Source organism: Magnolia sinica, chromosome 14, assembly GCF_029962835.1.
Source record: "Magnolia sinica isolate HGM2019 chromosome 14, MsV1, whole genome shotgun sequence".
Lineage (NCBI taxonomy): Eukaryota > Viridiplantae > Streptophyta > Magnoliopsida > Magnoliales > Magnoliaceae > Magnolia > Magnolia sinica.
The window spans coordinates 26,820,668-26,848,384 of record NC_080586.1 but is presented as its reverse complement, the minus strand read 5'-3'; the positions used below and the strand labels follow the sequence as shown (position 1 = coordinate 26,848,384).

At 39.7% G+C, this 27,717-nt stretch overlaps 1 protein-coding gene across 4 annotated transcripts in view; it reads left to right on the top strand.

Annotated features, from left to right (window-relative positions):
• The window catches only part of LOC131226166 (protease Do-like 2, chloroplastic), a 92,212-nt gene that overhangs the window by 57,122 nt on the left and 7,373 nt on the right, over window positions 1-27,717 (top strand). For 3 of the 4 annotated variants that reach the window (XM_058221890.1, XM_058221892.1, XM_058221889.1), the window contains 11 exons: window positions 1,770-1,847; window positions 9,950-10,016; window positions 10,168-10,226; window positions 10,426-10,525; window positions 12,786-12,865; window positions 13,300-13,356; window positions 18,684-18,787; window positions 19,638-19,725; window positions 19,823-19,908; window positions 20,059-20,083; window positions 20,572-20,643. In XM_058221890.1, the coding sequence (XP_058077873.1) occupies window positions 1,770-1,847; window positions 9,950-10,016; window positions 10,168-10,226; window positions 10,426-10,525; window positions 12,786-12,865; window positions 13,300-13,356; window positions 18,684-18,787; window positions 19,638-19,725; window positions 19,823-19,908; window positions 20,059-20,083; window positions 20,572-20,643 (816 nt within the window). The remainder of the gene's footprint in view (window positions 1-1,769; window positions 1,848-9,949; window positions 10,017-10,167; window positions 10,227-10,425; window positions 10,526-12,785; window positions 12,866-13,299; window positions 13,357-18,683; window positions 18,788-19,637; window positions 19,726-19,822; window positions 19,909-20,058; window positions 20,084-20,571; window positions 20,644-27,717) is intronic. The other variant, XM_058221891.1, reaches the window with a different exon arrangement.

Here is a 27,717-nt window from a genome sequence, read left to right as displayed (position 1 = left end):
AGGTTATTAATGGTGAGAACACTCTTCCTTTCTACCAACCATACAAAAGTCACTAACCATAAGGGGGCGTTGTAGTGCCAGGAGTGATATGCACAAACCCTCTTTCCTTCCTTCCTTGAAGGTTATTAATGGTGAGAACACTCTTCCTTTCTACCAACCATACAAAAGTCACTAACCATAAGGGGGCGTTGTAGTGCCAGGAGTGATATGCACAAACCCTCTTTACTTCCGATACCACTTCCGAAGCAATCTGTAGAAGGACCGGACTGAGAAGCAACCTAACTTGGTAACATACACACACCATCGCATTCCTTTCACCCAAGGAGGATTGGCAATGATGCAAGCGATTTGGGAGCCTAACAAAGTCATCCTAAATCCATGGATAAGGCCAACCTCTTGACCTTTGTCTGGCATTTTGCTTAGGGCTTCTACTACCATCACAAACAAAAAATGGGGAGAGTGGGTCGCCCTTCTTAAAGCCTCTTGACGCCTTAAAGAAGCCCTTTGGGGACTTATTTACAAGAATAGAGAAAGCAGCCGAAAGAATGCATTCTTAGACCCAACCCCTCCATTTCTGTCCACAACCCAACCTTCCCAACATGTGATCTAGGAATATCCAATCAATGTGATCATATATGCCTTCTCAATATCCAACTTGCACAAAACACCCATCTTGCCTTCCTTGTGCCTGTAGCCAATACACTCATGAGCAATCAATGTGTTATCCTCGATTTGCCTACCCACTACAAATGTGCCCTGATTTTTAGAAATGACTTTTCCAAAAGCCACCTGGAATCTAGATGCAAGGACTTTAACTAGAATCTAATAGGAGCCCCCTATAAGACTAATAGGCCTGAGGTCTTTCAAATTGTCTACTCCAACCTTCAGGATAATTGCGATGAACAAAGCCACTAACTCAAACGACAATCAACCTACCTCAAAGAATTTTGTGACAAAGCTGACCAAGTTGATCCTTCACCATATTCTAGAATACCTAAAACAAAGCCATAGGGATTCTGTCCAGCCCTCGAGGCTTATCTGTTCCCAAAGAGTCCACTGCTTCTTTGATTTCCTCCTAGACATTGGTTTTTCAAGGGAATCTGCTTCCGCACTAGACATTGGCATAACTATTGCAAGATTCCTCAATTTTCAAATAGTTCCATTTTGAATGTGAAGTGTAAAAATGTAACCTTCCATTTTGAATGCAAAGTGTGAAATGTAAAAATGGAAAAATGTAGCCTTCCGTTTGAATGTGAAGTATAAAAATGTAGCCTTCAATAGTTTGTGCTTCACTATATTGTGTGTGGCTTTCAATCCTTAATCTTTATTATTATTATTATTATTATTATTATTATCATCATCAACTTCCATTGGTTTGCAATTCGATCATTTTTCATTTTGTACCAGTTTTATCTTATTGATGAAAATTTGACGAAGAACCCTATCGATTCTCAGTTTCACATGCTGTGCTTGGATTGCATTGACATACCATGAACCTTTTTATTTTCCTAATTTCAAATATAAAAGGGAGCACAGAATTAGACACCTGCATGTGTCAGAAACTTGTGATAATTTAACAGCATAAGAAAACATCTATTTCTATCTTTTTCCCTTACCATTGTGAATGTCTATATTCAGGTCCTTCATTGGCCTTAAATTATGTGATTCTTTTTGGGTGTTGTGAAGCGCCTGTGCCTATTGTTTCAGCCTAGCTTCTAGTAAAATTGATTTGAAGTTTCTTTAAAATGTACTGAGTGCTTCTTATGCAGGATTCAGTAACTGTCGTAGGGTATCCACTTGGAGGAGATACAATATCAGTGTCAAAGGGTGTGGTATCACGAATAGAGGTTCGATTAATTATAATGGACTTTCAATCCTATTCTGCTGTTGGTATTGTTGTTGTTGTTGAAATGCATCACTGATGTGCAATTATTATCAGTTTTGAGTATCATATTTTGACTGCATCAGTATGATTCATTACTGTCATGCAAAAACAGAGCATTTGTTACACATTAAGTGATACAACTGTTTCAGGGCACTGTCATACATGAGGAATAGTAATGTGTACTTTACCTAGTTGATGGATGTGGGGAATGAAGGGCCTCTTCAGGAATGACTAACTGCACTTTTGTGCATCAATTGGGCATAGAGATGATAGAGAGACTAGCTTAAACAACCAATTTTAAAAAAGAGAGGAAGGGTTAAATGAGCAGTGTTCTGAGTATTGACGATATCGGTCGATATATCGTCCCACGATATATATTGTATGCCACCTATGCGAAACAAAACACACAAGTAGTGGGATATATCCCACATGTTCGATCCAATGAGCATTTTCGATTTTTGATCATTTTATTTTTTATAAATAACGTTAAATCAATGTTAAATTGTAACAAATCCATGATTTTTCAAATCATGGATTGGGAGCTTTGATTTCGAGATTTGGAGATGGGCCAAGTTGCGGAAAATTGAAAAAAATAAAAAAAAATCCAATTTCTCGCAAATTAGTTGCAATCTTTGTGTCCAAATATAAAATCAAACATGTAATCTGATCTAGTGATTCTTCTTTTACTTTTGAATGTATTGCTTGTGTTTCCACACGTCTTCTTACATTTATAAATTATATGAATAAACTTTGAATATACTTGCTTCAATTCAGTTAGACAACGCATATATTAGGACCCATACAAAGAAAACTCATTATGTGCACTTGTTTTTTTTTTTTTTTTTGTAATGTTTTGATTTATAAGTGTGTATTTATGTCTTTTTTAACAATCACTGCAGTTTTATTGAAAAATTCGACCAATTTCCCAATGTTTCCCCATGTTTCAAACAATAGTGATACATTACACGATACAACCGATATATCCCATGCGATAACTGATACGTATCCGTATCCCAAGGGTGCGATATGTAACATAATATTGTTGTTTCATAAGTTGTATCCAATGTTCGAAATATTGGTATCGCGCAACGTATTGCACCCTTGGGATACAAATGCATATCGGTTATCGCACGGGATATATCGTTTGTATCACATAATTTATTGCACTTTTTGGGAAACATGGAGGAACATTGGGAAAATGGTTGAATTTTTCAATGAAACTTCAGGGATTGTTAAAAAAGACTTTAATATACACTTTTAAATCATAACGTCTCAAAACAAAAGTGCACACAATAGGTTTCCTTTGTATAAGGTTATAAGCCATGCGTTGTCTGATTGAACTAAGGCAACTATATTAAAAAGTAATGCATAACATTTATAAATGTATCAAAGCATATATGAAAACAGAACCAAGTGGACCCCACCACAGAAAACAGTGGGGATAGTGACGCCCACCGTTGAAACCTTCGTTGGGCCCACCATGATGTTTATTCGAGATCCAACTTGTTCATAAGGTCACACAGACCTGGATGAGCTTTCAAAATGGATGGATAGTGTGGATGTAAGGCACATACCCTACAATGGCCCCCATAGTTAGGGATCCACTGAGTGGGGCACGGGTTGCCTACTGATGCCAGGGGTTGCGTATTGACGTTGCCGGTAGCGAGGTGGCTACTGGATAATGCTCTGTGAGCCCCACCATGATATTTGTTTTATCTGCATGGTCTATCTATTTTTTTAGGTAATTTTAGGGCATGCAGCCAAAATTGAAACAGGTCCAAATTGACCACACCACAATAAAACAATGGTGATTAAACATTCACCATTAAAAACTTCCTAGGGCCCACTGTAATGTTTATTTTGCATCAAACCTGTTGATTAGGTTACACAAACCTGGATGAAGGGAAAACACAAATATCAGCTTCTTCCAAAACTTTTGTGGCCCTCATGAAGTTTTTAATGGTGAGCCTTCAATCACCACTGTTTCCTTTAGTGTGGTCCACATGAGATTTTGATCTACCTCATTTTTGGGCTAATGCCCTAAAATGATTTGAAAAAAATGGATGGATGGCGCGGATAAAACACATACATTACGATGGGGCCCACAGGGCACTATCCAGTAGCTACTGGTACAAACAACGTTAGTAGGCAATCCACGTCCCATTGAGTGGATCCCAAATTTCTTGTGAAGGCCTTTGGCAGGAAGTTCTTGCGCTGAGATGCTAGGTGGGGGCCGCCATGATGTTTATGAAAAATCCACGCCGTCCATCCATTTTTCAAATCATTTTAGGACAAGAGATCAAAAATCAGGTGGATGCAAAACTCAAGTGGGCCGCATGAGAGGAAAGAGTGGAGATTCATTGACCACTGTTTAAACATTCGTATGGCCACAAAAGTTTCGTATCAGGCTAAGTTTTTCGTTTTTTCACTTCATCCCAGTGGAAATGACCTTATAAACAGTTTGGATGGCATATAAACATCAAGGTGGAGCCCAGAAAGATTTCAACGGTATGAAATTCTGTTTAGTTTTCCTTCTCCTATGGCCATCTTGAATTTTGGATCCATCTAATTTTTGATCTCGTCCTAAAATATTCTAGACAAACGGATGGACGGTGTGGATTTTTCAGAAACATCATGGTGGCCCCACCTAGCATCCCATCATAGGAATGTCCTGCGAAAGGCATTCACAGGAAATCCGCGTCGCACCATTTTCACGCCCATTGCTGCGACGGAACCAACGATGTGCGTGGGACCCTGACTGTGGCCCTTGTCATAATGTATGTGTTATATCCACACCGTCCATCCATTTGGAGGGATAATTTTAGGGCCTGAGCCAAAGAATAAGGGCGATCCAAAGCTCAAGTGGACCCTACCACAGATAACAGTGGGGGCAATGACTCCCACCATTGAAACTTGAAACCACTTCTATGGGGTCCACCATGATGTTTATTTGAGATCCAACCTGTTCATAAGTTCATAAAAATATGGGCCAAGGTAAAACATAAATATCAGCTTGATCGAAAACTTCTGTGGCCCTCACAAATTTTTTAATGGTAGGAGTTCAATCCCCACTGTTTTGTGTGTTGGGGTCCACTTGAGCTTTGGATTTGACCCATTCTTTGTCTCATGACCTAAAATAATCTCTCCAAATGGATGGACAAAATGGATGTATAATATATACATCTATGTGGGCCCCACAGTAAGGGCCACACCGTCTTTAGTTCAGCTAAGTCGCACCAAATCCACTTTCCCTTAACTTAAGGGGCATGGATTATGTGTTAAGTGGCTAACTGCTTAGCGGGTGTTACCCTTACTGTAGGGCCCACCTTTGATGATATGTTGTATATCCACTTCGTCCATTTGTTTTTCCAGGTCATTTTAGGATGTTGTCCCAAACATTAAGTACATACAAATCTCAAGTGGACCACACCACATGAAACAGTGAGAACGTTCACCGTTAAAAACATATCAAGGTCTGCTTTAAGTAGATCCGTAATGTCTATTTTTCATCCAACCTGTTGATAAGGTCAATCAGAACTGGATGAAGGGAATATACAAAGATTAGCTTAATCCAAAACTTTCGTTGCATATAAAATGCTTTTAATGGTCATTCACCACTTTTTCTGGTGTGGTCCACCCGAGAATTGGATCTTCTTAAGTTTTGGCTTGAAGTCCTTAAGGGATAGGAAAAAATGGATGGACGGTTTGGATAAAACATATACATCAAGGTGGACCCCACAGAACCCATGACAGACCAATCATATGTACGTCTCTACACTGCATTCATCAAAAAGGGCTTCTGAAGCCATTTTCGCCACGGAGATTGGGTTTCGGTCATTCCGGAACCTTAAATCCCTAAAATTTCTCCAAAAAAATCCCAAAAATCCCACAATTTTTGGTTGATTTGTTGCTAAAATCTCCCTTTCGTAGGAAATCTACGATTTATTCAACAAAAAACAAAAGGAATTCAAAGTTTTTTCGCATTTACAGTGCACCACTAGCTCTCGATCGTGTGGCCCACCAAAATTAGCTTCCGATCATGCAATTTTCTTCCATAGTTACCAAAATTCCCTCTTACAAGGATTGAAAGATTTTCCTCTTCTTCTTCTTTTTTTTTTTTTTTTTTTTTTTCTTCGATTTTCCGGTAAATCTACATATACAACATGATAGTATTACTAATATCAGTAATTTCGCAAAAAAATCATGCGATATTGTGCGATATATCGCACGATAAAAAGAATTTTGGTTTTATTTTTTAAATTTCCGAGGTTATCGGATGGGTTTTGACTCGCTGGCTAGCTATAACGATAATATCGGCCGATAGTATCGATATTAGGAACACTGGCTGTATCCAATGTTTTTCCATATCGTTATCGCATAGTGTATTGCATCCTTGAGATACGGATACATATCACTTATCGCATGGGATATATTGGTTGTATTATGTAATGTATCGCCGTGGTTGGGAAATTGGTCTAATTTTTCAGTGAAATTGTAAGGATTGTTAAAAAAGACACCAATACACACTTAAAATCAAAACATCACAAAATACAAGTTCACGTAATGGGTTTCCTTTATATAGGTCCTAATGCATGCGCTGTCTAATTGAACTGATACAAGTAGATTCAAAGCCTATTCATATAATTTATAAACGTAAGAAGTTACGTATGGAAACATAAACAATACATTCAAAAGCAAAAGAAGTAGAAAACTAGAAATATACCTGTGAATAATGTGCAGTTGTGGCTTAGACCTACATAGAGTTGTGCGGTGGATCAAAATCATCATCTCCATCTCGACGAGGTTAATCATAGTACTACTGCTCCATAAACTGACAATGCTATGCCCAGGTCATAGTAGAATGATGCCAGTGAAGATATTCTCTAAAATAACGCTGATACTCATCCTCTCTAATTTGAGATTTTTTTTTTTTTTTTTCCTTATTTTCCGCAAATCGGCCCATCTTCCCCAAATTTAAAAATTAGATTGTCTGTGATGATGATTTCATCAAACACTCCTAAATACTTTGAAATGGGGACCAATTGACCACTGATTGAAGTGGAATTTTTAAAAGAAATATGTTTTAACATTTTTAATTAAAAATATATTTTTTTCAAAAAATCCCCAACTTACCAAGAATCACTAGATCAGGTTACATAAGTGATTTTGTGCTCGGACACAGATTGCAACCGATTTGCGAGAAATTGAGAAATTTTGATTTTTTCCAATTTTCCACAACTCGGCCCATCTCTCCAAAATCTTGAAATCGAAGCTCCAAATTCATGATTTTTCATGCAAAACATGAAGAATCATGGATTTATAATCATTTAACACTGATTTAACATAATTTACAAAAATAAATAAATAAATTAATTAAAATTGAAAATGCTCACTACATCGAATAGGTGGGATATATCAACACTACCTATATGTTTTGTATCGCATAGGTGGAATACAAGATATATTGTGGGATATTTTGGCCGATATTGTCGATAATGAAAACATAGCCTGTATCTGATGAGGAATCGTATGATCCTCAACTTGAGGGTATGGCGAGTATAACTTGGTTTTTAGTTTCCGTAAGTGAGGCTCATGGTCCACCCAAGGGTATTGCACAACACAACTTCTAACATGTGAAATTTCTTTAAGCCCCACCATTATTTGTGTTAGATCTACACCATCCACCAATTTTTCCAAATCATTCTAGAGCATAAGCCAAAAATTGAGGCACATCCAAAGTTCAAGTGCACAACACCACACCACAGAAAGCAATAGGGATTGAACGACTATCATTGAAACCTTCCTAGGGTCCACTGTGATGTTTATTTGCCACTAACCTCTTCATAAGGTCACACAAACTTGGATGAAGGGAAAATACAAATATCAACTTGATTAGAGCCTTCTGTGGCCCCAAGAAGTTTTCAAAAGTACGCATCCAATTTCCATTGTTTTCTGTAGTGTGGACCACTCGAGCCTTGGATCTTCTTAGTTTTTTGTCTCATTCTCTGACACATACATCATGATGGGCCCCACAGAAGTTCCACATGTCAACACTTCCTGTTTTCTTCTTTCCCCGGAATTTCTTGATGCGTGAAATTTACGTGGACCCCACCATGATGTGTTTCTTAGCTCCACACCGTCCATCCATGTTTTCAGATCATTCTAGGATGTGTCCAAAAGAAAGATAGATCTAAGGCTCAAGTGGACCACACCACAGGAACAATAGGAATTGGACGCCTACCGTTGAAAACTTCTTGGGGCCAAGGCTCTGATTAAGCTGATGTTTGTGTTTTCCCTTCATCCAGGTCTGTGTGACCTTATGAGCAGGTTAGGTGGAAAATAAACCTCACAGTTAGCCCTAGGAATGTTTCAATGGTAGTTTGTTCAATCCCCATTGCTTTCTGTGGTGTGGTCCACTTAAACATTGGATGTGCCTCATTTTTGGGCTCATGCTTTAGAGTGATCTGAAAAAGTTGATGGATGGTGTGGATCTAACACATAAATCATGGTGGGGCCCAGAGATGTTCCACACGTTAAAAGTTGTGTTGTGTAGCACGCAACCTACTCGGGAGAGAAAATTGGCATGTTTTGTGAGCTGGTGTCATCGGAAATGACGTGGACCAATGAGAAATGAGCGGCGCAGGAGAGATGGATGGTGACACGTGGCACATTAGCACATTGGGGGCTCTTTACACATGTGGGGCACAAGATAAGATGGATGGTTGCACATGTGGCATAGTGGCATTGTGGGGCATGACTGAATATGGACAATGTCTCATTTGCCACATGTAGCACATGTGAGGCGATTGAACATGGTTAGGGGCGCATTTGGGCTTTTACCCTTGAGAAGCCCATTTTCCTTCCACTGTGGGAAAATGCATTTCTTAGGGGTGGAGGTAGGAAAATAAATTTGTTTATTTTCTAACAAAGATAGGAAGTGGAATCAGTGTTTGCCACAATTTCCTACAAAGAAAGGCTTAACAAACAATGAAAAGTGAGTTTCATGGGAAACACTATTTTCTTCCCCATGCTTTCCATGAATCCAAACAGGCCCGTAGGCATTTTTATATTTTTTGTTTTTTGTTTTTCTTACTATTTATCATGTTTTTCCTATTTTTAAATTTAAAATAGAAGTATCGTGTAGCTCACGCTACGCTATTTACGCTACACGCTACAGAGGGTTGAACGCAACGCAACGCAACATGCTACCACTATTTAAAACACATACACATAGAGAGAGAGAGATCTCAAGTCCAACTAATTCCAACTGATTAGACCACAAGTTACGACCTACCCAGCGAATAACTTCTGACTTGCTAAGTGCATGGGACATCCAACCCGCTCAATCAATTGGCCCCACCACTAGGAACACTTCATGCAAAAATCAGCACTATCCACTGATCAAGTGGACCGCACATGTATTCTTCTATTTATCAATGGCTGTACACCTTTTTCTATGGTGTGGCTCACTTGATGATTATATGGGGCTGATTTGTGCACTCGATGATCCTCATGGTGGGGCCAACCTATTGGGAAGATTGGATGTCACAAGCTCTTAACAGGTTGGAAGTTATCTACTAGGTGGACTGTAAATCATTCTCATTTCAGCTACACTTATCCTATGAACATCTTGTTCCTTGACTGCCAACATTCTGTCCCATAAAGAATATTTGGTCTTCTAGCTCTCCACCAGTTGAAACGAGCATCATATGTACGGCATGGACCATAGAATTACTATTTCCACTAATTTCAAACTTTTTAGATCTGATCAAGCATGTGCATGCTGTGGCAGTAGTTAGTATTTCCATTTTGAAGACTTGACATTCTTTGAAAATCCTCGTGAAACATTGAATGGAGAAAAGGAACTGATCTTTTTGTTGTGAAGTGTCATTCTAATAGACCTATATTTTCTTTTCTTTTTTCTATTTTGGGAAATATTGGTGCTCATGATTTTGAGGTTATGTTTCAGCCTTTTTGGCCTTTTCTAATAAAATCTTTACCTTTCAAAAATAAGTAAATAAATAAATAAAATTGAGTTTATGCTATTCTTTCTACTGTTTTCAGGTTACATCATATGCTCATGGTGCGACTGATTTGTTGGGCATTCAAATTGATGCAGCAATCAATCCTGGTTGGCAGATTTCAACCATATTTTATCCTTCTTCTTTTTCACTATTTCCTTTTAGAATTATTGCACGCTCATAAAACTATCTTTTATCTACCTGATTTAAGTTTGTGATGTGTTCTTCATTAACTTTGCATTTTTGTTGTCATTGTCATAGGCAATAGTGGTGGCCCTGCATTTAATGACCAGGGGGAGTGCATTGGGGTGGCGTTTCAGGTAGATTCCCTGCTCCTGTATTGTCTAATTGATTTCTGGATCTCCACTTAGAAATCAGCCTGAATTAGACAGCATGTCAATATTTTCTTGCTGTCTTCTCTGTAAACATGTATTTTAGACATCTTTCAACAAAAAAAAAGAAGTATATTATTCGTAGTACTTTATTCTTGCCTATGTTCTTATCAGATACTTTGTTTAGGTTTACAGATCTGAAGAAGCGGAGAATATTGGATATGTGATTCCCACCACAGTCGTGTCGCATTTCTTGACTGACTATGAAATGAACGGAAAGTATACTGGTAAGAAAGTTTTCTTGAACTATTCGTCCGATTTTCATGGAAACATTCTGGGAAACTTATGTGCATACCTCAGCCATGTAATTTGGAATAGTCCAGAACATTTTATGCACTCATTGAAGATAAAATTGGAAGCTTGAAGTCTGAGTATGAATAATTCATTTCTCATCGTTTGTGGTGATCATCATATAGGTTGTTGCACCTTGATTAGTTTGTCCTCCATCTCCATTATCTATATTGGTAGTAGGACCACGAAACATGTCATGTTTCGCAGGGCATGGAGAGTCTTGGCCTTGTGATAATCATTGCAGAATAAAATGTATCCGCTATTTGCAAAAGTTAAATTTTTTTTATTTTTATTTTTTTTAAAGGGATTGCAAAATGGATGAATTTGGCTACTATTTTCATTGACGTTGAAAGAAAAAAGGACTTTGTAATTTATATGTAACCTAATTCTGTGTTTTTGAAAAAGATACAGTCGATATGCAATGAAAGAGAATAACATAAGAAACGAAAAGAGATTGAGAGTAGTCTACTGGGCTAAGGTTTTAAACCATTTCCATGCTGTGTTTTTGATCCTTTTGATGCTTAGACTATTGGTTTTGAAGCTATGCGATAACTCTTCTCACTCTTGGCTCCATAGTCCCATTCTGCAACAAGTTTTCATGCCTTAAATTTTTCATGGCATGCTTCTCTTACCTCAAGAGACAAAATGTGCTAGCAGTGTTGGTACAAAAGGTTATCCTACATAGTGAACCTTTTTGCTCTCTATCACATAAAAGTCTTCAGTAGGTCTACATTGTTAGTTACTCCATTTGCTGGTACACTTGGTAGGAATCCATGGTTCCCTGTCTCAAAGAAATCTGGTATTTTGGGGTACATGTCTGCTTTCAGATCATTCATTGATTTGGCACATTTTCATTCGCTAAATTACTGTTATGCAATATGAGAATGCTCTCTGTGTCTGCCTCTTGGTTTTAATTATAGTGATTAAGTGATAACTTTTAAGCAAGGTATTCCATAATGGTAATGGTGGCCGTAACAGCCACCACCGTTACCTTTATGATACGGGTTGTAACGGCTGTTTCAACCCCTATAACGGCCGTTATTGTCTCTTTTTTTTTTTTAATTGAAAAAAAAAAAAACTAGTAAAACCTATATCTGCCCCATAACGTTGAAAAAAAAAATCTAAAAAACCTATATTTGCCCTATAACAAACCATTATGGGGCTGTTACGGCCTTTATATGGGGCGTAACGGGACGTTAATGGCAGTTACGGTTTTCCATAATGGCTGTTATAACCCTGTGATGTGTAACGGTTGGCACCGTTACCTTTACGTAACGGCCTTTATGGCACACCATGCTTTTAAGCACTAGAAGTTTGTGAATATAAAGGATTTTCCCTGGAAACAGATTTCGTTATAATAGACGCAATTATTTAATTACTTTTATGAATTTATAGAGAATTAGCTATTTCCAGCTTACAAAAATGAAATTGCTCCTAATGCAAGATTGGCTTGAGAAAAATGGCCATCAATATGGGCTTAAAAGGCTTGAAACACTTTCTATCAGGCAAGAATCATGCATAGGAAAAAAGAATAGAAGTGTGTTATACTTCTGTTTGGACTTGGGTCCATATTCTCGAACTCATACTGATACCTTAAATTGGTACAGTAATTTCAGTTCACAATTTGATACTGTAGCTTGAATTTTTTATCTCATTATTTCAACAAGCCTTTATTACAATATTTACTGTCCTACCCTGCGCCAGTATTTAACAATTTTGATAACTCCAATCCTTTTTTCTGTTTCTATATATGCTTCGTTAATGTCCTTGTTTCACTCTCTTTCTCTGTTACCTGTTCAGTTCTCCTTTTCTCAAAAGCCTAACATGCACAATAAATCTTATCTGATTGAAACTTGCATGGTTTGGCCCATGTACATAATTAATGATGGAAAGAATCTGGTTTAATGCTATATCCTTTATTCTTGCAACATTGGTTGTACATATTTTTGTGCCAACATGACTTTATGCATGAGAGGGATATTGCATTTCATGTTAATGGAACAATTACATATCTATAATCAACATAAACTTTTTCAGTTTGTGATGCATCAGATTTTGAGTCCATCGGTGCAGAACCTTGTAATTTGAGGTTTTTTTTTTGCCATTTATGTGGCCTAGCCTGACACATTTAACTTTCTTTGGAAACTGAGGGGAGGAGGAATCAACTTACATTATCATTGCTACTTGAACATTCAGGGTTCCCTTGCCTTGGGGTCTTATTGCAAAAATTGGAGAATCCAGCTCTACGAGAATGCTTAAAAGTACGGTCTAATGAGGTATGTTTCTTTATGCATTTTGCTAAACTCAGATTTCCACAATCCCAAGATGAGGGAGTTCATAAATCTAAGTGATCTGAGTTGAATGTCCTGTGATGGAGACATATCTTCATAAACGTGCAAGGAAAATGAGAAGTTGGTTGCAGGTTCATTAGTTCTGCTGTTTGGGTCTTGTTTCACTTTACATTTGAAATTTTGTACAAAAGTATGCAAGAGTTCCATTTGGCTTCAAAGTGGAGATATTACCAAACTTCTTTACAGATATCATAATCCTATTTATAATGAACCAAGGGTGTATCCTTTTTTATAAGATGCATGCATTAACTGCATCTACTTTATTCACAAGATTGAATGACCATCACAGTCTGTATCTGTTGGAGCAGCCAAACCCACTTTGTTGGCTCTCTAATTTGTTTACAACTTGTGCATTGCAGGGTGTACTGGTGCGGAGAGTTGAACCTACCTCTGCTGCAAATAATGTTTTGAAGGAGGTATATAGTATGAAAAACTTTTAATCTACTCTATTGCATTGATGCATTTAAGTAATACTTTCAAGAAAAAATGCCAGAAGCTGGTGCAAAGCTACAACTCAAACACACTATACAACAAGCACATATCATAGGCCTTTAAGCAAAAGGCTGGCCCAACACCTCAAACTTAACCTTCCTAATCACCTTTCAACACTGACCCACTTATATTTTATAACATTGACTGTTCCTTTCCCCCTAGATAACCCATAGGATTGCCATAAAGACCAACCGCCAGACACTCCTACCTTGTTTCCCAATGCCTCTTCTATGCCAAGCCAAAAGGAGCTCTTCTACTGTCTCTGGCATTACCAGCGCCATTTTGAAAATCTCACGGAACTCCACCCACACATTTCAAGCAAAAGGGCAATGAATGAAGAGGTCACTAATGGATTCCACATTTTCCGTACACATAACACAAACGTTGGGGAGTATCAATGATATCTTTTGAAGATTGTCGATAGTCAACACCTTCCTTCCCACTAGCCAAACAAAATTCGCAGCCTTGGCAGGAGCACCATAAAACCAAATCTTGGATGTGCGATTTTTACTCTCCCAAACGGTTCACCTTGTAAAAAGAGTGGACGGAGAACCTGCCCAATTTGTACATTTTCCACAACATGGAATCTCTCTCACCCAAGACTGGAGTGGAGGATTGGAACTTTTCTTGAAGCCTTACAAACTCCTCCACTTCTTTGTCCAACAAGTTTCTACTGCAAGGAGGTAACCAAACCACCGCCCCACCACAAGGGTAGAAGCATCCAACAATTGGAACATTTTCCTCTAGGGAAATACGTGCTAGCATCAGAAACTTAGATTGAAGTAAACTATTCCCAAGCGACACATATTCCTAGAACCAAATCCTCTCCTCGTTCTCGAGAGATAAGTGGACCCTCCCTAAACCTTCCTACCACACTTGAGACCAATGTTTTCCATATCATTATCATGTCATGTATCGCACCCTTGGGATACAGATACATATCAATTATTGCATGGGATGTATGGGTTGTATTGTGTAATGTATTGTTGTTGTTGGGAAACATTGGGAAATTGGTCGAATTTTTGAATGAAACTTTAGGGATTGTTAAAGAAAGACATCAATACACACTTAGAAATCAAAACATCACAAAAAACAAGTGCACAAAATAGGTTTCCTTTGTATGGGGTCCTAATCTATGTGTTGTCTGATAGATTGAACTGATGCAATTATATTCAAAGTTTATTCATATCATTTATGACTGTAAGAAGACATGTATAGAAACACAAGCAATACAATCAAAAGCAAAAGAAATAGAATACTAATAATACACGTGTGAATAATGTGTGTGGTTGCGGCTGTGGCTCAAACCCACAGAGCTGCATGGTGGCTCAAAATCATCATCTCCATCTTGACGGGGATGGGCACAGTATTGCTGCTCCACAAACCAACCATAGAATAATACCAATGAAGACATTCTTTAATATAACTCTTGTATTCATCCTCTTCAAATTGAGAAAATTTGCGAAAATTTTGAATTTTTCCCAATTTCTGCAAATCTACTCATCTTTCCCCAAACCTGAAAATTAGAGTATGCGATAATGATTTCATCAAACACTCCTGAATACTCTGAAATGGGGGCCAATTGACCGCTGATCAAAATGGAATTTTTAATTTTATTTTAACATTAGAGTATGCGATGATGATTTCATCAAATTAGAGGGTGCGCGAGATACGACGCAGGGAAAGATCCCGTGCCACACCCAAAAACCCTCACAAGATGCTCCACTTATTCCATGGACATGTGCACATCTAACAACCCACTCTTGGAGATATTGACTTTTAGCCCCAAAACCGTATCGAAGTTCCTCACAACTTTTGTCAAATTATCCACCACAATACCATCCACTTCACAAAAGAGAACAATGTCGTCCGCAAATTGAAGTTGAGAGATCTGAAGACCCGAGTTTGCTATCTTAAAACCTTGAAACAAGCTGCCACTTAACCCTTGTCCAACATTTTATTGAAAGCTTCGGTCACTACCACAAACGGAAATGGGGAAAGCGGATCTCCCTAATGGATACTTCTAGATGCCTTGAAAAATCTTTTTGGGGACCCATTAACCAATACTGAAAATTTGGCCAAGCAGATGCATTCTATGATCCAGCCTCTCCACCTTTGCTCGCATCCTAGCTGCCTGAGCGTAGTCAAGGAAGCCCTAGTCAATGTGATCATAGGCCTTCTCGATATCCAGCTTGCAGATAATACCCTTTTTATTTACCTTATACTGAGAATCAATGCACTCATGCGCTATAAGCTCTCTGTCGAGAATATGCCCACCTTCAACAACTGTCCCTTGGACCTAAGAAATTACACCTTCAAGAACCACCCGAAATCTTGACATTAAAGTTTTGGCTAGAATTTTATACGTCCCCTCTTTCAAAGAAGTTGTTAACTGTCTAGAAGGAAAAATAGAAAGGAAAAAAAGAAAAAAATATCATTGCTGAAGCAATTCTTTGTTCTTATGCAAATTGATTTCCATCCCAAGCCCATTTGTATGCAACCTGCTTCTAGATTTCCCACAAAATAGATTGCAACACCCAACTTTAATTTAACAGTGTTGTTTCATATCTAGTAAACTTATTACTTGGCCTTTAGAAATCCCATGACTTTTAGGAGAATTGCATAGAATACTAGAGCTCGGCTAATGCTTAGGAATTGCAACAATTACAATCAAAGTTTTGACTTCAAGGGTTGTTAGTAGAGTTGGGCATCGAGTCGAGTTGGACCAAGTTAGGGCTGACCCAACTCGATCCGGTTTTGAAATAGGCCTGACCCGAACTCGATATTGAGTCCAGTATGCTTGACCTGATCTGAATCCGAGTATGGCCTGGACTGATTCGGACTGAGTCCGATCTGGTCAGACGTACCGAGTCGAGTCGAGTTGGCCAAGAGATGAGAGAGAGAGAGAGAGAGAGAGAGAGAGAGAGAGAGAGAGAGAGAGAGAGAGAGAGAGAGAGAGAGAGAAGAGGAGGAGGAGGAGGAGGAGGGTGGTGGTGGTGGGTGGCTGCCTTGGAAGAGGAGGATGAGGGAGGGAGAGAGAGAGTTTGGGATCGGGTCGGGGTCGGGTGCAGCAGGTAGGGTTAGAGATAGTTAGAAATTGGTTTTTTATTTTATTTTATTAATTTTTTTTTTTTTTTAATATACCCGAAAATGAGTTTAGTCGGGTTTCGGATCGAGTTGAGTCTGACCAGATCGAGTTTCGGGTCGAGTTATTGGGTAACTCAAACTCGACTTGGTTTGAGTTCGGATTGGGTGAAGCCTACTCGGTTCGGACCGACTCACCCATCCAAAAATCCTACATCAATAGCTATGATGGTGCCCCTATGCATTCATCCAATGGTTAAGAAAACTCTAGAAACATTCAAGACACTTTCACACTATCCTAGCTACAAAACAAACCAATGAACTCCGAAACCTTCCATAGATCTCTACACCACTCTACAATAGTGTAGACTACTATAGAATTCTCTACATTACACTCCAAGAAGCTAGAAAATTCTAGATGCACAAGCTTCACATATTTACAAGTAAACCTAAGAACGGGAATGTTCCAAAGTCAAGCTCTACGTCTATGACAATTCTCCCCCACCTATTGCGTCGATGCTCTCATTTTGATCTTGTAGAAGGTTTCAGAAGGACAGCATGGAAATTTCATCCATGTTGTTCGTGGACTGGTCGTTGCTTCATCCTTGGACTTCTTGTCATCCGTCAAAACCCAGAGAATGAGACAGGAGCAAACCACACAACTGAGAAAAGAAGTCAGTTGAAGAGGCCACCACTCACCACTGATTGGCTCTTCCCAACAGAGTTTGGCCCTCAATGAAAGCAACATCAAACAGAGAACTAAAAACTGACCATACCTTCTTTGCCAGAGCCCCTCCTGCAAGGAGAGGATCCAACGTTTCTGTTTGAGGAGGTGGGCCACAGTCGGCTTGGCAGCATGAGCACTTAGAGGCCAGGGAGACACCCTTCGCTTGCACTCTAACATCTACTGGGGTTGCCCCGTGCAGGACCTTCCAGACAAAGACAGATTCTCGGTGGCAGTTTAGAATGCCAAATCCATCTCGCCCAGCTCCTACGAGCTTTCCACAAGGACTTGACATTAAATGCTCCCGATGCGGACAGCGGCCAAATGCATCTTGTTGTCATGGCCAGACAAACAGCAGCCTTCTTACATAATGAAGTCCAACATGTTGCTAGGAAGGGTAGAGAGGAGATGTGTACCAGGTAAGAGGCCATCCGGCCCCAGGACATCCTTGACACGAAGTCCCTGCAAAGAGGTTGGAATTGCATCTGACAGCCACTGAGATAGGGGCCCTAACCCAGTCCAATTCGCTTCCCAGGCTCTGCACTTCCCTGTCCCTACCAGCCAACGAGCAGAAGAGTCTAACAGAGGAGAAGTCTTCTGCATGCTGCTCCAAAACGGCTACGTGTTCCTCGAGTGTGAGCCCCCTGCACTGCTGGAGAAACCGATCTCATATTTTACACATAAAGTTCGATACCTGTGTGTTTCGTATCGCACAGGTGGGATACAAGATATATCGTGGGATACATCAGTCGATATTGTCGATACTTAGAAACACTGGCTTGGACAAATCACGCCTCTTCTCAACATGTTTAGTTGTAGTCACATCCGATGATGCCATGATGCCTATATAACCCACGAAGCTTTGAAACCAATTGTCATGGACTTTCTTTACTCAGCACCCTAGCCCCTTTGGCACTCATGCAACTACAATAGTGTAGATTACTCTAGATGTCTCTACACTACAATACAAGATACTAGAACATTATTGACTTCTATACTCTTGTCAACTGTTTACAAGCTACATATGTACAGGTTGGGCCAAGAATGGCTATGTTCCAAAGTCATGCTCTATGCCTGTGACCGGGGTCTCCTTTGGTGTAATCAACTTTAACCGACCTTTCTACTTTTGGCAATTCAATAGTACAAACAAAGGTAGAAAAAAGGGTTTATATAGTCAGGGTGGGTGTAGAACTGTAGATATCAATTCCCATATTTAATTTCTGCGTTCTTCACTACTATAGTTTTGGCTATTGAAATGTTAAAGTCTGCAAATACTTTTAGCTTTTTTTTTATTTTTATTTTTTAAAAAATTATTTTTTAAATAGATTTTCATTTGTCTGATGTTTATTGAATCCATTTTGAAGGATACTGAGTATTTAATTTTTGTACAAATTTTTTTCAGAGAATTTGAAAATAATCCTGGTATTGGTTGTGCTTTTCCAGGGCGATGTGATTGTAAGCTTTGATGATGTGCATGTAGGGTGTGAAGGAACTGTCCCATTCCGATCAACTGAACGTATCGCATTCCGCTACCTTATAAGTCAAAAGTAAATTGTTCACATCCTCCATGGCTAGCCAATGAATCTGGAACTGCACCTTTGAAAATCACCATCTGCATGTTTCCTTTTCTAGCCACTGCATTTAGTGCATTTGTCAATATATCCCATTTCTTCTATTATGAATAATTTAAAATGTAAGCGGGATGATCCTGCACCACAGTTATGCTCAATTTGGCATGGCACATCATGCAAGTATGGATTCTATGAGATAGCATTCACATGATTTTGTTATGCCTTTCCATGTACTTGAGACATGCCACTTTCTGGCTGTACGGTACATGTCCAACAATGCATCAAACACAACAAATGGCTGTATCCTGAGTTTACATTCAGCCGTCAGGGGACCTCATGCAGTGCCACTTATTTAAAAAAAATAAAAAAAAATAAAAAAATAAAAAACCAACAAGATTAACAATGTGGATAGGATTAGCCCATATTTTAACATCTTTCAATTTCATCCATGCCTGTATGCATGAAGGTGGCTCCGATTTAATTGGATAGGTTCATTTTGAGATGGAGAAAACGAAACAATGTGCAGAAGGCTCCCTTTTTAGTGGGTTTCTGCTGCCTTCTTGGATATTTTGGATAAACCAAACACCCAATTTTTTGGGACCAAAATCTTTTCAGATTAAAAAAAGAAAAGAAAAAAAAAAAGAGAGGCAAGATTAACCGATGTTCCAAACAGGCCCTTCAACATGTTTGTGTTCAAATGATGCTCCCGTATACCCTGAATTTATCAATTCGTTCTTCAATCAAAATTTCCATATCTGTTTCATAGCTTGCTTCTTGACTGAAAGTTACACAGGCTCTCAGACAAAATGCTGTTTGAAACAATCAGGTTCCAAGGAGATGTGGCAGAGCTTGGCATCATTCGAGAAGGGAATCACATGAAAGTTCAAACAGTTCTGAATCCGCGTGTTCATTTGGTATGCAGTTAGAACCTCTTCTCTTTGTATTGTAAATCCTAGTTTTATGAGTTTCTTTGTTCTGTATGTTAATGGACTGGTTTTTTCCCCTTTCAAGGTGCCTTATCACATTGAAGGAGGGCAGCCTTCATATCTCATCGTCGCTGGTCTTGTGTTCACACCACTCTCCGAACCTCTTATAGAGTAAGTTCAATTTAGTTGCCACCACTAACACTCTGCAGTGATCTTTACAGTTTGCAGCCTGGAAACTTGTGCCTGTACTGATATCATTACATTGATAAATTTTAGAAGAATGCAACATTCTAATAGTTAGTCACTGGCTTTGTATGGCAGCGAGGAATGTGAAGACTCAATAGGGGTAAGTTTTAGAATAATGTAGAATGTGACTTTATATGCTCAATTTGGAACTGATATTGTGTGCTTATCTTTTCCCCTTTTGAGGATATATAGAAATGTCCAACCTAGCAAAATGGTTCTATCTATTGAGGCAGCGACATACAGGTGGGCCCACATTTAGGTGATGGTTGGGATGCATCATGAATGGGGCATATCCCAAAAGTCCCCTTGCTATTCTAGGTAGCTATCCTGTTTAATGCAGACCATTAGCTGAATCATTTCATGGAATATTAGTCAGGCTGTCTGATGGATGGGATTTTTGTGGCATGACCCATCTATAATGAGGTCCACCTGATGAGAGGTTTGGATTGCTGAAAGGTGAGCCCCACCTGTACAGTTGTTGGTACAAACCAAAAGGGCCATTTGGTTTGGTCATGCATTATATACTTCCTCAATTTTTTATACTCTATTGTAAAAGGTGAATTTAGGTGTTCATGGTTTTTTGATCAGCTGAAACTACTGGCAAAGGCACGGTACTCTTTGGCAAAGTTCAAAGGAGAAGAGATTGTGATCTTATCACAGGTTAGTTAATAACTTCTCCAAGTAATTCATGTACCCTCGTTATTCATCAATGCATTGATTCTATATATCTTACAAATATGGATTGGGAGCTCTAGAAGGTATCTTTAGCTCAAGAACTCAATGTTGAATGTCTGTTTAAAGTAAAACAAACAAAGTTTTTTATGTAGAAAGGAAAATAAAAGCTGGAGAGTTTTGTACTCAAAGCCTCTAACTAGTCTTTTCAGGGGAGATTGAGATGGAGGGGCCCTAATTGGGTTCTACAGGGCTGGGCCAGCGCCAGCTGGCCCTGATTAGTAATCAGGCCTACTGTTTGAATGGTATGGATATCCTAGCCAATTGGCATGGTACTTATATAGTGATATATGTAGAAATTTCTTGTAACATGGTACTTATATAGTGATATATGTAGAAATTTCTTGTGATAAGCCTAAATGGTAAAAAATAAATTCCTACACAAGTGGCATGGTGTGTGTGTGTGTGTGTGTGTGTGTGTGTACACATAATTTCTTGTAATCAATTGAGAATATGGTCCTCGACAGAGTGTGTTAGAGTAGATTTGGTAATCTTTCTAGATTAGGAATCTTCTATATTTTTTAAGCCGTGTATTTATTGACATCTGTACAAATCTTCTTTTCTATATATTTTAGTTATTTTTAATGAAGTAAACAAGTTACAGTTTCCACAATGTAGTCTCTTTGATGAGGACATCGTGCACACGCACGCCCGCACACCACCACCCCTACCCACGAACGTACAGAAAGAGGACCCCACCATCGATCTGGCTCGATGACGACGTTTAGGGAGGGCCTCCTAGATAGAAGACAAGTTTTGGTTCAGAAAAGTGAGCCCGATAGTCAAGAAAAGCCCATCATGGGATCTCATGATTGTGGCCCACTCATCGGATTGATTTCATATTTTAGGTTTTGCTTATTGTTATTATTTAGAACATTGTGAATGCTTTAGATTTCTCTGTTTGGTTTTTATTTTAGTTTACTTTATCGCCTAGTAATAGGTTGCGCACATGGTGCGAATTTTGGGATATAGGATTTTCCCTATAAATAGGCACCCCTTGTAGTTCTTTTGATTCATTGAAGTTAATAAAAAAATTTTTGCTTTATTTTTCTGCTCTCTTCGTGAGTTGTGGAAGAATTCAAAAGTGGGTGCGAAGCCCTTCCTTTTCGAAGGGCTAACTACCGTGGTGCGAAGCCACATCGATTCCAATTCACCCCCATCTTACATCATCTTTTTTTCCATCTTCCCCCACCATTCGTACTTGAATTTGTTCTTTTGTTGCATCAGATTTTTTCATTACAGCAAGTTTCCAGATTTCGGCCCGCAGGCGAGCTGAAACTTCGGCAGAGCACCACGCACAAACCGTACATCGGATCGAGCTGGGATTTGGGGTTTTGGAGTCCATCCCTGGCCGACCAGGGCCAAGGTTGCCTTTTTCTGAATAGTGGGCCCCACACACGTGCGGCCGGGATCATACGCACGTCCGTCTAGGCCATTGTTGCTGTCCCCATGCGGGATCATCTTTTGGCTCAAGTTTTTATCCTCTTTTATCCTCCCATAGCCGTTTTTTTATGAATCCTAGCCCTAGATTACATGATCTCTAATTGATTTGCCCATTTTTATCACCTTAGGGTTCCTTGAATTGAAATTAGGGAATCCCTTGGATTAGGGACTGATTTTTATGCATGAGTAGTTGATTTTATTTCCTTTTGACATCGTTTGGTTTATAATTTTTATTGGACCAGTCCTAGCCTGTGTCGGCTTGGACCCGCATAAATTCCCCTTTTTAATTGAATGTTTGGATTTTCATGTGGGACGTGGAATTTGTGTGATTGTTTCTGAATTGGTAGGATCTAAGCCTGAAATCTTGCATATCATATTTAATTTTCCATGTCTTGCATCACTCTTGTGGTTTAACATGGTATCAGAGTGACAATTCTAATTTATTGTGTCCATTCAACCACCACTGTCCATTCCCGATTTGCATCCCTCGCTTTTGTAACCTGTCTTGTCTCTACCATCCATGTTTTTTGTCGGGATTTGGGCCGGATTGCATGAGCCCTTGTCTCTCCCTACATTCTCATCAGTTGGTGTGGTTACACTGCCACCGTCCTCCTCAAATAGCGACAGCACTGCTGCATAGCTGCGACACCACTGCAGTCACTGAACAACAGCAGCATCATTGCCTAGCTTCAGACTGGCACTGACTCTCTCCTCACCTTTCTTCTCTAGCTATCTTTGCCACTTGAAAGTGGCTTCCATCACATGATGCAACAGCATCCAATGTCTCCATTTTCCCATCTTGGCCCGTGTTACGCTGCAACATCTCTATTCTTGAATCTCCAAGGGACGGAATTGAGCTGGGCTCTTGCGATGGTGGGTGTGAGATTTGAAGACGGACCTGGCTCCCTTGCGCTAGGCATTGTTCATCCAGACTCAGCAATGACTGTAACACCATTATCATCTTCTCTCAGAACCCTTTCCAATAGCAGTTGCTACCACCATCATTGTCATCCATCAAAACCCATCACTGCCACCATTGTATCTGCAATTGTCACATCTCGCAACCATCAACAATCACCGCCTCTATTCTTGCATCTTCCATTGATTCTAGGACCACCACCACTGAAATCCACCTTCACCATTAGTGTCCTCTGCTTCTTTGTAGCCCTGTTGTTCTTTGCAAATCGCTGTTTGAAGCTGTCACCATCATCTGTTGCAATCCAACAACCCAACACTGCAAGCGTTGTCATCTTTGCATCTTCTATCAATCCAAATCCGGTAGCCACCATCTTCATCTCCACTGTTTCTGATCTGACAGGCGGCGTCCTGCATCACCAGCACCCATCCGGCCACTCAACAACACAGTCGAACCCATCTTTGTTTGGCACCAGCACCACCAGAACTAGATGCTGGATTTCTGCTCACCCATCCTCGTATCCGGCATCCAACCTCAATCATCAGCCAAATTTCTTGAAACCAAGTTCTTGAAGTTGGATATTAAGGTTTTTCTTAGGGGAAAGAAACGATGGCAATTTGGGGATTTTGATTTTAATTTCGGTTGTGCTGAAGATACGGATAGTTGTTGGACTCAATTGTTCTGTCATGTTTGTTGTTTGCGTATAATATCGAGAGTGTAAGAGAAGACATCAGTTGGATCAAACCATGCATTTGTCATGCCATTTTTTGTCAAATGTGGCAATGCACTTGCCTCGTCTCCTTAGCCTCATGGGCTTTGATCAATCATTTCTCTGTATACCTACGATGACGTATCTCCATGTACAAGCCTTTCGACAATGTTCTTTTTCTTTTTCTTCTTCTTCTTCTTCTTCTTCTTCTCTCTCTCTCTCTCTCTCTCTCTCTCTCTCTCTCTCTCTGTGCTGGGCATTTTGGACCAGACTTGTTTTTTCTGCTGGGTGTATGCACCAGACCCCATTACCTTGGTTGGCCTTATGGCTAGACCTGTTTTTATCTTGCTACAGGAACATTTAGGGCGTGTTTGTTTTTTCATTTCACTGGGAAATACCGTCTCCCTGAGCATTTATTACATGCTCAGGGAAACGCTGTGCATTTGTTAGCGACCATCATGATGGTTTCCATTGTTTGAAAAAGTTGGGCAGGAGTGCAAATCTCCCTGCCTGCGTTTGTTTTTCGAGGATGTGGCGGTACGTTGAAAAATTCCAGCGGCAGTGGCTACTGACTCTTACTGATGTGACGTTTCCAAGTTCTGTGGGCCCCACCTTCTGATGTATGTTGTGTATCCACGCCGTCCATCCATCTGGAGAGATCATTTTATGGATAATATCCAAAAAATGAATCTCATCCAAAGTTCTAGTGGACCCCACCACAGAAAACAGTGGGGAGACTGACAACACCATTAAAAACTCACGTGCGCCAGAAAAGTTTACGATTAAGTTGATATTTGTATTTTCCCTTATTCAATGTCTTTTTTTTAAAAAACTTTTGAACAGGTTGGATTTCAAAAAAAACATCAGGGTGGGCCTTAGGAAAGGTTTCAACGGTGGTCATCAATTTCAACGGTAAAAAAATTCCAAATGTATATATTCCCTCTCGTGTGACCGACTTTGGTAGCTGATCCGCCTCATTCTTGGTCACACGTCATAAAATGATCTCGCAAAACTGATGGACGGAATGGATTTCTTACATACATTGTAGTGGACTCCGCCACTGCAACGTGACCCCGCCACTGCAACGTGACCCCGCCAATTCCTATGGTGGGTCCACTTGAACGCCGAGATCTATCTCAATACTTGTCTGATTACATAAAATGATCTCTCTAGTGGATGGACGGCATGGATACAACACACGCATCATGGTGGGGTCCATTCATTTGCCGCATGTTGGCTTAAGCTTGAGACGAAAGATCAGATAGAATTGCCTATCAAGTGGACCACACTGCAAAAGCCAGTGGGGGATTGGACGTTAGGATGGGCCCTATGAACTTTTTTAATGGTGAAAATCACCATATAGTTCACCCCAAGTTATGAACTGTTAAGTAGAAAGAGAAGCTATTATAATAACTACTAAACAACAAGTTGTCCTTCCAAAAGAAAAATACCCAAAAAAAACAAAACAAAAAGATAAGTTGTTCAACAATCCAAAAGACCTCGATATCCACCACATATACATCACCGCTATAGAACCATCAACTGAAAAAACATAACCATGACAACAATACCGAAAACAATATGCAAAACCAATAGCGAGTCACTAGGGACGTCACTACAGCCATGAGACGTCCCTGGGTCGGCTGTCCCTGAAGTTGCTGGTTTCGTCGGAGATGGCAAATCGTGACTCGGGTAGGAAAAACCAGACGCATCGGATACACCATGGTTTGCCTCATTGGGCACGACGTCACCTACGAACCTGCTCCAGGCAATAAATGCCTCTTCTGCATACTTGAAAGATCTGAACCGAGCATGAGAGTAACCCTCGACTTGATCCTTCCATTCCTCCCATGAGTAATAAATACCTGGTTGTCTTCCTACGAAGACAACGTAGATTTTCCCCATATGTTTAAAAAAAGAAGTCATTAATCATCTTTAGATTATCGATAATTATATGCAATTACTTACTGGGTAATATGTCAGTGGCGCAAGTGTCGCCATAACTAGCGCGAAACTTATAGCCTGCACATAGTTCAAATTAATAACAATAATCCCCATCAATGCATGTGTTGTGTTCAAGTACTAGCAACATGTGATTTGTTATCCAAAAGTGCGACAAGAAACAAGAAGAAATATCCAAAATTAATTTATACAAGTCCAAAAAATATTATAGTTAAAAATTGTCTTAAAGGCAAAGCCTACGAATGATTGCTTCCAACGAGTCAAACTAGGCAAAATGTTCATTCATACTTGGGGTCCACCCCCATTCAGCAGCATCCTTATGAATGAAATTCTCTTCTCTTTGACAAAGTTAAGGAATGAGGCCCCATACGCTTCTTCTTTCGATAGCAATTTTGTCGCCCATAAGACCTCATCAGTCGTGAGTCCCTCTAACTCCTCCAAAGCCGGTATAATTTGTGCCATCACCAAAGTTCTTACCCTTGTCAATTGAAATGGCAATTGACTTCATGGCACCCCCAATATCGACCATCCCGGTGCCAATCATTTCAACAAGTCACTCCACCCTCAGTCTCTTTTTAGAATTAACCGTGGAATTCGTATTGCCGGAGGCATTCCCATGCTGTGTCGGACTCGGATGAGGAATGTTGTTGCCTCCACGGCTGTCGTAAGACCAATGGATATGCGGTGCATCATCGCCAAGATCTTCAGAAGATATTATGTTAATATCATCATTCAGATCAACAGTGTGGCTGGACGACACATCCGTATCTCTCCATCGAGGAGTGGTTGCACAGGGAGGAAAGTTGTCAGTGGCACATGATTTACTGGTAACCCTGTCGTTTTCGAAAATGAACTCAAGATCATATCTGGGCATGGGTTTGCCGCGGAACTGAGCAGCATCTGGATGAGACTACTCACAATACAAAAAAAAAAAAGAACCATTCATTAACATCGCACTTTGTATGATGAGATATGATTTAACTATTAAACGAGTTATACCTTAATGCAGTCCATCCACACTTCATCTGATGTGACAACGATTTGTAGGTCTGGGTCCCATCCAAAACCAGACGCACTCCGTAGATCTTTGACAGTGAAGAAGTTTTTTTCACTATGCGGATGCGATTCTTTACGTTTGCATTAGTGATCTTGAGGCCTAACTTCAACATCATATTTTCAACGATTCCTGTAAATGATTTTATTTTAAAGCTAACACCACTTCTTCCAGAAACGACTAGCTCCATTAGTTCGTCGATTAGGATGCCGTCCATGTCATCCGTCCAACGAAGAACACCTCCATAGGACTGGTCCTCAGTTCCACTGTTCAGTGTATGCTTCCTGGGCAATCTCCGTGGGGTACTACTAAGTGATCCCAGGTGATTTTTCGTCGGAGTAGATAGTACGGATCGTCTATTCCGTGACATGGACCCATTTCGGTCTATCTCAATTTGTGAGAAGATAATTTATGAATGCAAGTTTAAAAAATTATTGTACCCCATGATTAAATAATATGAAGTGAAGCGTATCCGGTTCCAAAAAAAATAAAAATGAGCTTGCATATTTTTTTTTTTAAAAAAAACTAAATATGGAATTGTCGGCATTGGTGACCTAGTTGGGACATTCTTGAATGCTAATCCAAAAAACATCGTTGATGTTCGTCTAATTATAATGTATTTAATTTGTTTGACTCACTGGAGGAGCTTGGTTCCACATTCTGGATGCTATTTCATCGCATTTTCTGGCCCACTTATCTCTTTCTTGTGGAGTGACATTCAAAAGCACACGACCTTTATCGAGGACGGATACTTCTATAAGTGATGGGGTCACACCATCGGCACCACAACTTGATGACCCAGCAAACTCAAACATGTCATCGTCTCCAGATATCCTTATGAAGTTGTGTAACACACAACAAGCTAGCATTATCTTCACTTGAGTTTGTACAGGATATTGTGGAGTAGTCTTCAGAATT